Source organism: Triticum dicoccoides, chromosome 2A, assembly GCF_002162155.2.
Source record: "Triticum dicoccoides isolate Atlit2015 ecotype Zavitan chromosome 2A, WEW_v2.0, whole genome shotgun sequence".
Taxonomy (NCBI): domain Eukaryota; kingdom Viridiplantae; phylum Streptophyta; class Magnoliopsida; order Poales; family Poaceae; genus Triticum; species Triticum dicoccoides.
This window is the reverse complement of record NC_041382.1, coordinates 43,801,038-43,815,254: the sequence shown is the minus strand read 5'-3', so window position 1 is coordinate 43,815,254 and position 14,217 is coordinate 43,801,038. Positions and strand designations below refer to the sequence as shown.

At 45.4% G+C, this 14,217-nt stretch overlaps 3 protein-coding genes across 3 annotated transcripts; 1 reads left to right on the top strand and 2 right to left on the bottom strand.

The window, feature by feature from the left end:
* Window positions 1-1,498: 1,498 nt before the first annotated feature.
* LOC119358850 lies at window positions 1,499-4,492 on the bottom strand. The gene is made up of 5 exons (XM_037625255.1): window positions 3,995-4,492; window positions 3,345-3,402; window positions 3,143-3,260; window positions 2,912-3,029; window positions 1,499-2,120 (listed from the first exon to the last, which is right to left on the bottom strand). The coding sequence occupies exons 1-5, from the start codon at window positions 4,448-4,450 to the stop codon at window positions 2,085-2,087; spliced, it is 786 nt and encodes a 261-aa protein (XP_037481152.1). The 5' UTR covers window positions 4,451-4,492; the 3' UTR covers window positions 1,499-2,084.
* A 254-nt stretch (window positions 4,493-4,746) lies between these two features.
* Window positions 4,747-9,648, bottom strand: LOC119353087 (U-box domain-containing protein 33-like). Its single transcript, XM_037619667.1, has 7 exons — window positions 8,717-9,648; window positions 8,512-8,630; window positions 8,266-8,375; window positions 7,331-7,730; window positions 7,117-7,239; window positions 6,409-6,957; window positions 4,747-5,844 (listed from the first exon to the last, which is right to left on the bottom strand). Exons 1-7 carry the CDS (start codon window positions 8,949-8,951, stop codon window positions 5,017-5,019), a joined length of 2,364 nt encoding a protein of 787 aa, XP_037475564.1. The 5' UTR covers window positions 8,952-9,648; the 3' UTR covers window positions 4,747-5,016.
* Window positions 9,649-11,516: 1,868 nt separating this feature from the next.
* Window positions 11,517-12,414, top strand: LOC119358849. The gene is made up of 3 exons (XM_037625253.1): window positions 11,517-11,615; window positions 11,699-11,923; window positions 12,130-12,414. Exons 1-3 carry the CDS (start codon window positions 11,575-11,577, stop codon window positions 12,227-12,229), a joined length of 366 nt encoding a protein of 121 aa, XP_037481150.1. The 5' UTR covers window positions 11,517-11,574; the 3' UTR covers window positions 12,230-12,414.
* Window positions 12,415-14,217: the final 1,803 nt, after the last annotated feature.

Here is a 14,217-nt window from a genome sequence, read left to right as displayed (position 1 = left end):
GAAAGGGAAGAAAAGGCGAAACAATCTCGTGGCTGCGCTATTTTTTTTCCTTCTGGAAAGAAGATATTGAGGAATTTAATAATGTCTTCTCTTTGGGATATGTCAACTTATCATCCAATTATTGAGATAATATATCTTGTCTAGCCGTTGGTTGTTATGAAAAATAAATACAAGATATATCACCAAGGGAAAATATCTTACAACACCCATAACATTTTCTCATTATCTCGTATGTTCGACTTTGCCTCCGCCCTTTCCACGATCTTAACCCCGCGTTTCTGCGTAAAATTAATCAAATCATATCTCATCAAAACCTCATTTAAATCAAAATCTTCCTTATCTTCCTCTACTCATATGTTCAAATCAAATCAAAACTACCAAGAATCAAATCTTCCAAAACTTCACCTATATCAAAACTTTCTCCCTTTTCCCCCAGCCATAGTCAAATCAAATCAACACAAATCTTACCGAAATTCATAATATGATGGATGTAAGATTTATGTCAGGACACGAATGATATTGAACCACTATAATATGGATGTATGCATGTGTTAGAGCGCGCGTACAATTAAGCTAGTAAACATCAAGAAATACAAAGAAGTACACTGAAGACCAAACAAGAAGTACAAAAATAATACATCATAGCTTTTCAACTCCATCTTTTTTTTGCAGGGCTTTTCAACTTCATCTTTTTTTTTGCAGGGCTTTTCAACTCCATCTTCTTAGTGAACCATGAAGAACGCCGGTGACCTCGTCCTCGGAAATATAATCGGTTGAAAGGAGTGATTGCGAAAAAGCGAAACATGGTCTCTAGCAACACCAATATTTTAAATAGCACGCTATTTCGCCGTTATAACGCGGTTATAGCATATTTGGAAGAGAGACGTTACGTTTTGGCAAAATCGGACGCTACGGTGCTAATCGCGTAATTAGCGCGCTACACACGCTATAACGTTGTAACATTGTAACGTTACAACGTGCAGACCATGCAAAACTGAAATAAGCACAGCCCAGCAGGACCAGTAGGCCAAAACCAACCAACGACCACTAGCTTTCTCACTCCTTTTATCAGATTCTCCCATTAGCTTTCTCACTCCTTTTATCAGACGCATATATTGCTTGCTCCTATGAAAAATTTAGTTGCTTAAATACTTTATTTCTAGATATATTTGATTTTTTTTGCAAACGCTATTTTGAAATATAGCACGCTATTAGCGCGCTATAACTTGTGTAGCATTTAGAGAAGGGCCTCGCTATATTTTGTAGCGCGCTATTTAAAATATTGAGCAACACACACGCCACCATGAGATGAACCGTGATAGAAACCTGCCGCGAGAGGCAGGACAACGTACACGCTCGAAGAATGTTGGTTGAGACCCACCTTGTGAACAAGTTGTTGAAGATCTGCCGCGGAAAGCACCAACTGGAAGGAAGAAGAAAGTCTGCAGTTGATTTGACAGAAATCCATTCCGACGTTTCAGAGGATGATACTGAAATCTACAAAATGACCCCCTCACACAAACAAAATGACAGAAGAAATGTGCATCATATAGCTACTGCATCTCTGAAGGGACGCATCCAAACAACTGAAACAATCGACAGCCGGCACAGCCCTACAATCTGATTCACCGGGCATCGTGCATCCGTGCCGAAGAACAGCATGACAACCAAAACGTGAAGCCAGACTCTTCCCATGTGCGACTACCATCTGGTTGTGATCTCCCACGCGTGCTACAGCTAAACTGAGATCCAAAAACAAGAATCTAGAGTCAACAGAGATCCACAGTGGCTGAGCCGCTGAGGTAGCAGTTGACATTCTCATGTCTGCCACTGAAACTTCGCTGCTAATGGGGAATGTACAGTCAGCAACGCAACGATCGACACGTGACGCTCTTTCTCCAAGCATCTGAAAACGAGTGAGCTCACATCTGATGGTTCTATCATCCCTGGTCCTGCGTTAACCCACTTGTACCTCGCTGTTTACAGTCTTCAGCTTACAATGTATATACAGTCTTCAGTTCACCAGGACAGAAGAGTTGCTAATGTGATTAGTGTCTCAGCCAGACCTTGGACCAACGCCTCGCTCATCCTGGACGGTTATGGCCGATGCCAAGAAGATCCTGAGGAAGACATTTACAATGGGAGTAATTAGACATCCACAATCCAAATATAGCTTTATATCAAGAAATAAAACAAAACTATGCATTAATAGACTTCTCAACTGAACACGATATGGGTTTTGTATAGCTAGGTGCCAAAGATAAACGCGCAGCTCAGGAAAATAAATTCTGAATGCATCATGTGTGTGGTTAAAACCTGCATCTCAGAACTGCGCCTGCTGCAGATAGTTAGTGACTTTCTAGTACGAAACCAGCCAGAAATCATATCAAACACTTGGAGGACTCAAAAACCTTAACCATCATGTCAGTAAGCACTGGAGGCAGCACATGGCCCTTTCTGCAAGATTTCTGGATTATTTGATTTTTATAGCAACCTTGGGTCAGTACAGATCTCACAATGTTCTGTGAACTTCTGTGGCCTGGCCAGACCTCCAAGATTAACATGGCATTGTACCGTATTGGTAATCTGGTTTGGAACTACATATTATGTGCATACCTTGAAATTCATCATTTCTTCATCATACAAGACTGCCATATATAGTGCCAATGACCAATGTAACATCCTTTCTATTGGGAAGATCCTAACTAAATCATTTGCTTACTCAGGAAGTTTTTACACTTCGGCATCAATTCATCAAGTAATAAACTGTAAAGCTTCTTATGTGAAAACACCTAGGGGAACATACTATAACAGATTTTGTAATCCACAAAGCTACAGGCAGAGCAAGAGACCATTATCCAAGTCTTAATGAAGAAACAGGTGACAAAACAAAGGATGGACTCTTCCTTACCTGACAAGCTTTGTTCTTAGCTCTGGTTTCAGCTGTGCTGGGGATATCATGGTTTGGCTTGTTGAATCTCTTTTCCCGTCGATCACATGAACCCCAGCCATCTGAGAACCTGCCACTTCTTCATACACGGAAGAAAAGACAAAACAAGTTAATAGCAGTATAGCACCAAGGACTGGTCACTGGTGGATCCCCAAAACAGAATGAGTTGCAAATGCATACAAAATGACATACTGCATAGACGCTCTGACAAGAAATTCAGCACGGTTGACATTGTGGCTGTCATCAAATTCAATAGAGTGGTCTTTGATTTCAAATGAGATATTGTAGAAGCACGATATTTTTCTCCACCCTGAGATGAGTTAGAGAAGTAAGACGATGAAGATTCACTGTATAATCAGAACTCGCAGTCAGTCACGGGTGTAAAAGCACGGACCTGACTTCTTTATGTATGGGTTCCCACTGATCAAGGTGTAGTCACTTTTATCTAGAATCTGAAACCAAAAAGTTGGGAGAGAAGTGTAAACCATAGACTCCGGGCTTTCCATCGCAGGTAAAAAAAGGAGAAGAAACTACACTAGCATGTAATGTAAGCATGTAAAAGGGCAACACGGGCCCCTATGTAATGTAGTATTACTTGAATAATTTCTTTCACCAGCAATATAATTTTTATCTCAAATATTGCAGAGTAATGATATGATCAAGCTCTCGATTAATTTGCAGCTCCAAACGCCAAGAGTAAACCATTGATCTGAGCTTTCCATCGCAAGTACAAAATGGGGGAAGACACTACACTAGCATGTAATGTAAGGAATGCCACGACGAAAATTGCACATCAGAGAATCATGCTTGATTCCCCAATGTAATGTATCACCCGAAACAATTTTTGTTCAACAGCAGCATACAATTTGCATCTCAAATATGCCTGGGTAGTGACCCAATCAAGCTTTCTCGGCGAATTTACACCCCCTAAGGAGAAGAATCATCAGCACAAAAAATCTCTCACGACGAGTGTATTGTTCCGATGAAGCAGGCAGGCAGGCAGAGAGAATTATATGGAATGGGATGGGAAAACTGATACCGTACCGAGACGGCTACCTCCTGGTACTTCCTGAAGCTGGCGACGGACGCGGCGGCGGAGGGGAAGAGGCCGTGCGGCGCGGCGGCGGCGGTGGCGACGGGGCTCCCCGCCGCGCCGGGCTCCGTGACCCAGGGCAGCTCGGGGTGCGGGCTCTGGACGAGCATCAGCGGCCTGGAGGCGTCGGGCGCCATGTAGGGCGGGGGAGACGAGGGCGACGGCGGGGGCGGGGGCGGCGTGGCGCGGCCGCGGCCGCGGCCGTGGGAGGCGGCGACGCGCGGGAGCTTGAAGGGGCGGGCGGGCTGCAGCACCTCGCCGCGGTGGGGGTCGTCGTGGGGGGCGGGCCACAGGGAGACGGCGGGGGAGGAGGGCGGCGGCATGGGCAGCGCCCGGCGCGAGGCCTCGGCGACGGCCGTGTCGACGGAGGCCCAGAGCGCCGCGTCGTCGAGGTCCCGGTCGTCCATGGCGGTGGAGGAGGAGTGGGATTGGGGATTGCCGTCTCGTCTCGCTCGCAGCAGTCCAATTCGAAATTCGAGAAAGGAAAGCGAGTGCCTAGCTGGGTTTGGATGGGCTTTTGTCCTCCCGGTTCAGCAGAGAGTACGGCCCATGTAACTTATATTCAGCCTAAGCAGCCCAATACAACACCAAAAAAAAAACAGGTTCTCCCCAGCATCAGACTGGCCATGTTTAATGGAAGAAACCTTGGTATCCTGAAAGAAAGAAAGAAAAATGATGTTGCATCCAAAAAATCAAAACAAAATAATATCCAGACCACACAAAAATACCACCAATGAACAGAGAATAATAGTGATTCGTACACCAAAAAAAACTGAACAAAAACCAAAAAATCATTCACTGCACTGACCTACACTAAGCCAGCAGCACACTGCTGTACAGAAGTGGCAGAAGTATGTACACAGGAGGGCTCTACATATCTAGCTAAGTTGCAAGCTGAAGACAGCAGCTGGAGAATCATCATCATCATCATCATCAGCTGGAGAATCATCATCATCATCATCATCATCATCATTCACCACTGAGGCTGAGAGAGCCAGTCCTGAATGGCAAACCGAAGGGCGTGGTTGGGGGTGAGGCCGAGGTGCTTCAGCTTCAGGTCGGCCACGGCCCGGCCATCCTCGATCCACTCGCGGATGGCGCGTCCCTCGTACGTCACCCCGTCCGCAGCCACCTGAGGATCATCCATTGTTTGCTTGAGAATTGGGCACAGGAAGAAGGACGGTACTGCCCGCCCCCTGATCAAATGCAGCTGCTCCAGTTCTCGTAGTGTTTCCTGAGTCAGCTCCGGCCTGTCTCCGCTGCACTCGAGCCCGAACTCCGCTAGTCTTCGGGCCGCCTCCATTGGCCACTCCCCAGCCGTTGGATCCAAGATCGACGACAGCTTTCCGCAGGACAGAGCGCGCCTTACTTCGCTAGCAAGGCCTGGACTACCAGGCTGTTTACCAGTTAGTAGCTGCAGTATCACGGTGCCGAAGGAGTTGATATCAGACTTGTGTGCCAGCAATGCTGGATGATCCTTCGAGTCTTCCTCTGTCAATGTACCGAAATCGGCTATCTTGCAGTGGAAGTCGGAATCCAGAAGGACGTTCTCGAGATTCAGGCCACCGTGAACCATCATCTGTGGTTTACATGAATGCAGGAACAGCAGAGCACTTGAGATCTCCGCCACAATGCGTGCACGGATTTTCCATGGCAACGGCGGGGTACTGTTGAGTTTGCCGAAGAGATGGTCATGAAGGCTCCCATTTTTCGGATATTCATAGGCAAGACACAGTGCCTCTGGGCATACCCCAACCAGTGTCACTAGATGAGGGTGCCTCACTTTGTTTAGGATGTAGACCTGCCATACAAAACAGGAACAAATGCCTTCAGCCAAATACTAATAGTTACTTGGTGCTACTACACAAACCTAGTTTATTACAACCATTCAAGAAAACCTGAAACTAAAGACCGCCTTAAAAGAAATTTACTTATTATATTATCCATCACAAGCATAAAATATACATGTGACAAACAAGCATGTAATGGTAGCCATAAAGTAAACGGCTCAAGCACAGCAGACCAAACCTATTGCATAGTGGCCACAATACTTCAAGATCGATTATGTCCCAGAGAAAAATTTATATAGTCACTGATTAGATTATTGGGTTGTTCCAGTTCATGATAGCAGACATGATACTGCAAAATTCTGGATAGAAGCTAGAGAAAATGCATCCTAAAACTACAAATTTCTAGATAAATCATAAATCTAGAGAAAATGCATCGTTAGATATTCATTATAGTTCCCTTCCATGAATGTGACTGCATACTAACTTTCAGAATTTTCATGATGCCATGTTCAACAATTGACTAATCACCAATGCATCAAATATGACAGTGTAAGAAGCAGGGTAACAGGGAGTACCTCTCTCTGGAATTGCATCGAGCTCTTAATGCTATGTGAGTGCAACTTATGAATCATCACACTCCTGTTCATAGCTTTTCCTTTGTAAATGCACCCATGACCCCGTGGACGTAATTTGAAGCTCTCTGAGAATTTACATGTTGCATCTTGCACATCTAACAGTGTCAATTGTCTAAAGGTGCAAGGATCACCACCAAGAACAATTGAACTGCAGTTCGGCAACTTGGAATGGCTGTATGTGCACCCTTCTTCAACATGGTTGGTATGTCTATCTTCTTTCTTGTGAGCCTTTGTTCTTTCCTGCTTGAGAATATTTATGGAACATTGAATCACCTCAAGCTCCGCCACAGCTTCATCCATCCGAAGGCTCATGTTTTTAGCACGAGCATCTAGGATGTCTAATCTTCTCATAGAAGAGTCCAACACAGCCGTAGCTTTTTCTTTACTTCTTGCCAGATCTTCATGCTGCTTTCTCGTGGCTACGAATAAACCCTCAAGTTCCTCCCTTATTTTCGTTTCTCGTTTTTTAGAAGACTCAGAAGCTTTTACCTGATAAAAGAGCAGAAGCCAGGTAAGCGAAGAAATAAATGCATAGTTTCCTTTACGGTATTCAAAATGGAATGTTACGAGCTGCACAGTAAAAATAATCGAGCAATTTAGTTCAAAAAGACAGCTTATGTTAGATGGTGACAATAGGTGACTGCATACCCTGACAAAAGCACTGGCCACTTTTGACTCTATTTCTTTGCGCTTGAGAAGCTCAAGAAAAGCTTCCTTCCTTGATCCCTCAGCTTCAACCATGACTTGCTTGAGATTTGCATCCAACATTTCCTGATATATATCATTAACTTTAAGTTTTTAACACAGTAAGATCAATTCCAAGTACAAAACTAGTAAAATAGAAATGAAGCAGAAGGGCCACCTTAGAATGTAACTGCAATGCTCCCCTAAGTACAGAGGAATCAGGCCAGAGGGTTGAGTTGAATGCAGATTCTGCATCCTGTAAATTTGATATTCTCATATTGTAGAAATGGTTGGCATCAGCTCCAAGAGCTCCATAATCGTTCACTCGACCATTATCTGATACAGTGCCTTCAGCAAGCATGGATTCAGCGTTGTTGCTATTTGGGCTGAACCTAGTCCTCTTTCTGGTCATCATAATATCATCCTGGTTGTAGACCGAGATGCTGTTGCCAATGGCTGCGCTTGCTTCTCTGGTCCAGATGTGTCTTCCTCTCCATACAAACCAAATTTCGCAAAATGCTGGAGCATTCTTTGCCATAAAATATTCCTTGTTGTGGCCTGCCTTTAACTTGAAGCAACTGCATTTATGGATAGAGAACATTGAAGTTAGGAAAGTGACAAAAGGAGACCATCGAAAAACTACATCTCCACAACCTCAGCAACTGGATAATGGTCATTGTTCACATTTTGGTGAAGAACATCCCAAGACAACAATAACAACGGGCATGTGGATGCTATTCTTTTGGCAATGGCAGCATCATATACACAACATTGTTCTTCTTTTTAGTGAACAATGAAGCATCTCACATCTTACTGTGAACTTGTGTTTGATGTGTTTGCAAAACAGAGTAGTATGGAAGGACTTAACTAGCCGGTGTTGATTTTCTCCGTAATCACTTGTCTATTCTAGTTTTATCAGTGCTTTTTCATGGTTAACTGAACATGGCCAAGACTCGGAGGCAGGTTGGCAGAATACACATTCTTTTGTCCTCTCATCATGTAACCCACTTAGTGATTAACATGTTTCGACAATACACAATTCCTTGTGTAGCACAGGCAATAAGATCATATCGTGTGTAAATCGTAGTTGACGACAGTCGGAACGGTGCTTACTTATCCGGTATAGAACCCATGACAAGCTTTGTGACCCCATGATCCCTGACCAAAGCGACGATGCCGTCGTTGATCTGCTCGTTCTCTGTTACAAGAACAGTTGCCTGCACCTGTGTGTGGCCAAAGGAAACTGTTATTGCTACTTACTCAGCCTGGCCAGCTAGTTACTTGCTATGAATCTGCAGTACTAGCAATTATAATCTGTAAAAGGGAGGAACAAGTTTTGACAAGGAAATGGAGAGGTACCTGCGCCCTTTGACAGAAGGCGAGGTAGGCGAGGAGGATCCGGTTCCTCTCGTCCCTCTCGGACCTGCGGTGGGACAGGACCAGCTCCTCCGTCGCCTGAGCCGCCGGAATCTTGCCCACTGGAGTGCGAATTGCTGTCAGGAGATCTCATTCGTACTGTACAAGAAAAGAGAGGGAAAGGGGTGGATGGGATTGGGGGGCGTACGGAGGGTGGGGATGACCGGGGAGGGCTGGTGGACGTGGACGAGGGCGACGCGGGCGCAGGCGAAGCGGCGGAACGCCCAGCGCAGCAGCGGCAGCGTCTTCTCCGGCGACCGCCCGACGGCGACGTGGAGCAGCGCGCCGGCGCCGGCGCCGGCCTGGTCGCGGCGCAGGAGCGCGCCGTAGACGAACTGGCTCCTGGCCGGGCTGGGCGGCGGCGACGGGCTCAGTATCTCCATAGCCGCACGACCGACGGATCCGCCTCCTCTCCTCTCCCTCTCTCCCCTCTCCGGCGCCCCCGTCCTTATACTGAACGCTGCGCGGTCAAGCCGAGATCACCAACCAATCGAAGCCTCAGCGCCGCAGGTGCGCTTGTGCGTGTCGCTTGCGCCGGAGCAGGGTCGGCGAAACGGACGGAAGTAGTAAGAAAATCGGCTGAGCGGCCAGTGGTGGCTCCGACGGGGCAAAAGAAACCATTTTTCTGGCGACGGGGCACTAGAAAATCAGCCGGAGGCGAAGAATATGCTGGGATCCATGGAGTCAACGCGATGCTGCAAAGAGCATATGCGGCTGATATACCCCGCCTACTCCCCCCTCCGACCTCAGAAAATGGCTAATCAATCCGCTGAAGAAGTGGCCGATGCAGTGGAACCCTACCACTGGTACAGTGGTGGGGGGGTTACTAATCAGCGGATCGAGCATCTGGCTGCCTACTGGCCGCTTGGGTTGACTCGATCCAACATGGAGCGGAGCATATCCATGAGGATTCCCGAGATGGATCGGTCGATCGGTCGATCTCCATGCCGTTGCGTGTCAGTGTGCGTACGTGATCTATGATGATTCTAAATCTGTGCCGTGCTTGGCTACTTGTTTTATTGCTTTTCTGCTCTCTCTTGGGCTTGTCTTGTCATTCCAGGGTGATCAATTGTTTGCTTGCTGGGTTGAGTTGAGTGGTGGTGGGGGATTTGTTTATCCGCGTTCGGTACCTGGAAGTTGCCTCGAGTGCTCACCAAGCCTTCTTTCTGCCTTTGGCTGGGGTGAAAATTGGGTTGTTTGGTTACCTGCGGGCCTGCATCGCACGAACCTTGAAGCAGTCCAAACTCTGGAGAACACAAAATCTGCAGTCTTATCCCCTTTTTACTCGCTCACCTAGTGCTAGGACAGATCCAACCTCAGTTCTCGGCACCGGTGACGACAGTGACTTAGATCTACGGTATTGATGATTGCGCAGACCAACATCTCCGGCCTCGGGACATGCTCTTCCCCTCTGTCAGTTGCCCATCCCCTTTGTCGGTGTCGATGTCCTTGTCTCCGTCTCGCCCATTTCGTCTCCGACATCGACATGTCGTCATGGCCATCTTCCATGGTAGTAAAAAAAAACAGCATACAACCACCCTCCGTCCCTCCACTTTTAGGTCATTGGGACGATCTGATGAAGCTTATGACTCAAGCAGCAACACTCATAGACGTGATTCAAACCCGACTCTTCTTGGTCCACATGAGGGCGGTTTGTCGAAGAGAGAGGATGGTGAATTCAAACTACAACTACAACCATAACAATGTAGATGCTACGAACATGCTTCGAATGAGAAGAGCACCTTTTTTTATCAAGCTTGTGAGAACGTTTAGGAAGACGGAGTTGGTAAAAGACAACATCCACACATATGTGGAAGAGCAAGTAGCAAGTGTTCCTTCATGTTGTAGGTCATAACAAGAGGTTCAGTGATCCACAACACATTTAGGAGATTCACTGAAACAATTTCTCGATATTTCATAAGACTTGTACGCGGTCAGAGGGCTCAAATGTGAGATGATGAAGACACCTACTGATCAAACTCCTTTGAAGATACGAACGAGCTATAGATGATATACGTATTTCAAGGTCAATAGTACAAACTGATAGTTCATGGCATGACATAATTGTATTCTTACTACTCCTGTTATGACATCTCGAGAAAGATGAGATATAAGGTGAGGAGGAGTGGGGCGTGGTGGTGATTGGTGGTCGGACTGACCGGAGGCACGGGGAAGAACGACGCCGGCAGTGGTCATCATGCCAGATTATTCCAGATGCTTCCTTTTTTAATTGCTCAACAATCATGGGAGATAAGGATGAACGAGGGGAGAGCTTATCTGCAAGTATGGAGAGAGGTGCGGGTATCTTTTTACAAAATTGACATAGTTTGCTTTCTATCTATCAGATATAGATCGGACGGTCTATATTGTGAGATGGCAGGCACAACATCATCACCAACTCGATTTTTTTATAAGAGTAGAGATGAACCAACTAACGAGAACGGCGATGGTATGGACGGGCGCGCGCGCTCCTGCTAGGTGGATGAACTAATCGAGGACACGTCGCATGCTGTATTCAGTGAGATCATATGGAGACAGGTGGAGTACGTTCGTTAAAACAGTGACGTACGAAGCAGAGCCGTCTAAAATAACGAATAAATAGCGGTCCATGTTTATGCTGTTCTGTTTTTTTTAGCATCAGTACAGACACGTGCTCATATACACGCGCATACACTCACCCCTATGAACGGACACACGCACACTCTACCCCTATGAGCACCTCCGAGAGACTGAGCCGGCATATCATTTTAAGATTTACGAAGTCACTGTAGACGCCTCGTCGTCGACGTGGGTTGGGGATACCACTGTTCACCTAACCAATCTGTTAGTACATGTCTGTTTGGGTGGTACAGAAAAACATCCGTCATCTCCTTCCCTCACGGAGATGCAGTTTGTCGAACGGATAAGTGTTTGTCATGGTGTGGGACCTAGCTGAGCCGACCGCCGCTGAAAAGTAAAAGCAATTTATCCTCTCCCTTTGGGCGGCAAGGCAAGAAGCTCCCGGCCATGGAGATGGCGACCGGAGGAGACGACGCAACCGAGTTCCTGTGAGATCCGGTTGACCGGTAACCTTAGGTATCCCATGTATCTAGACCAATTTCTTATTCGTGTACTGCTTTATTTTACATAGATTTCCCTTGCCGGATCTCGCCGCCGCACAGCCATTGGTGTCCAATGGAGCAAACCAGACGCTGATATGTGCGCCTGCTGAGTCCAGCATTGGTGATGCCGGAGAAGCGGCACTTGCCATGCAATTAGATTTCAACAGCACTTGTGATGGAATTGCCCTGTTTGCGCCAACCTCCGAGCAATCTACAGGCAAAGGCGGACCTCAAGCCCCAGGCTGGACAAAAAGGTATACCACTTTGTCTTTATATTTATGGATCGAACGTAAGGTTCAATTTGGGTTACAATATGGGCAAATTAGCTTTTCTTAAGACAGTTCAAACACACTACTGATAATCTGAATAAAAAGTGCAGAGTCCACGTAAATATTAATCCCACGTAGTTTCTGAACGCATTTAAGCATGTTTCTGAACTACATACCTCTGAATAATGCAGAATCCGTGTTGGCCGTGCGCCAAATGAACGCCCCCCCATGTGCTGCCAGGATGAGTGCCTTGGAAATGACATTGAGAAGATATTCAGAAAAGAAAATTGACACTGTCATAGTACCTGTAGTTGGGAGCAACTTCAATTTACATGTGTCCGATCAGTGTCCGATCAGTGTGTAGGTGCGAATTTAGGGAGTGACCGATCAGTGTCCGCAGGCGTCCCAGACGTGTCCACATAAGTAGGGGACCGGATTTGGCAAGTCTCGTTGTTTTTTTTTCAAATATCAAAAAAGTTTGAAAAAAATATTGTGTTGTTCGACACATTCACATGCTACATACAAATATATAGGAACAAGGACTAAACATTTTGGCCTGCGAAAACAAAACGAAAAAAAAGGCCGTGAATTTAGAAGTTTCAAGTCAGCTTGTGTGAACAATCAAACCGAAAAAAATAAATTGAAAAAGTTTCAAAAAGAAATTGATATTTCCCCCGATAATCATTGACAACAGTTTGGTATTTATAGTGACCGATCAATGTGTGTAGGCGCGAATTTAAGGAGTGTCCGATCATTGTCCGCGGGCGTCCCAGGCATGTCCGCGTAAATATAGGGGACCGGATTTGCCAAGTCTCCTTTTTTTCAAATATCCAAAAGTTTGAAAAAAATATTGTGCTCTTCGACACATCCAAATGCTACATACAAATATATAGGAACACGGACTAAACATTTTGGCCTGTGAAAATTAAATGAAAAAAAGGCCGTGACTTAGGAGTTTCAAGTCAGCTTGTGTGAACAATCAAACCGAAAAAATAAATTGAAAAGGTATAAAAAAGAAATTGAGTTTTCCCCTGATAATCATTGACAATAGTTTGGTATTTGAAGTGACCGATCAGTGTGTGTAGGCACGAATTTAGAGAGTGCCCGATCAGTGTCCGTGGGCGTCCCGGGCGTGTCCGCGTAAGTATATGGGGGGCGGATTTGCCAAGTCTCATTGTTTTTCTTTTCAAATGCCAAAAAAGTTAGAAAAAAATATTATGCTCTTCGACACATCCAAATGCTACATACAAATATATAGGAACAAGGACTAAACATTTTTGGCCTACGGAAATAAAACGAAAAAAGGCCGCAAACTTAGAAGCTTCAAGTCAGCTTGTGTGAACAATCAAACCGAAAAAATAAATTAAAAAGGTTTAAAAAAATTGTTTTTTCCCCTGATAATCATTGACAACAGTTTGAAGTGCTTTCAAAAATTTGTAATGTAGGCAGATTTCTGCAAGGTGATTAAAAAAACGAATACTCTGAAAGTCCTTTTCTTGGGCACGACTTCCGAAGTGTTGGAGGGTTGTTGTCGGATGGCGAAAGACATGGGTGCTCGAGCGGCGGTGTCGGACATTGGCCTTGGTGAAGCTGACGGTGAACGGAGAGATCCAGGGTGGAGGTCTTCATCGGTGGCCTGGCTTGCCCTGATCATTGGAGAAGGCGTCGGTGTACAGTTCTCACCGACCACGAGTTCAACATCATACCCAGACTTGTTGTACAATGGCATGTGTGTTTTTTCCCAGGTTTTCTTTAGTGAGTCTTTGCGTTTTGTTTGGGGAGAGCGGCGAAACGACAACGTTGCCTACGTAGGAATAATGTTCTCTCCGCCCTATCCCCATTCTATTGGTATGTTTTTCACTGACGGAGGGCGTGTTGTAACACCCCGGGTGTCATGCTACAACAAACTCCTATTAATGATGCCACGCCATCATAATTAATTTTGCTAATCATCACTTCGTTCCAAACCGACCTCATATTCAAATTTAAAAGACAAGTCGAATTATTATTTCCTCAAACTATAAAACTAAAATATTCAGATATTAATATAAATCCCCCTGACCAATTGTCATGTTGAAACCAACGTCATTTGACTCATCATGTAATCCCTAGTAAAATATAAAGTTGTCCAACGCCAAATAAAATAGATTTCTTTTTTAACAAATAATTATACCAATCCGTTTTACTTGAAACTTTGTGGGCCTCTTCAAAACAATTGTGTTTGATTTATGTGACAAATTGTGTAATCAATAAAAAGGATTGCACATTCGGAAGCCCCA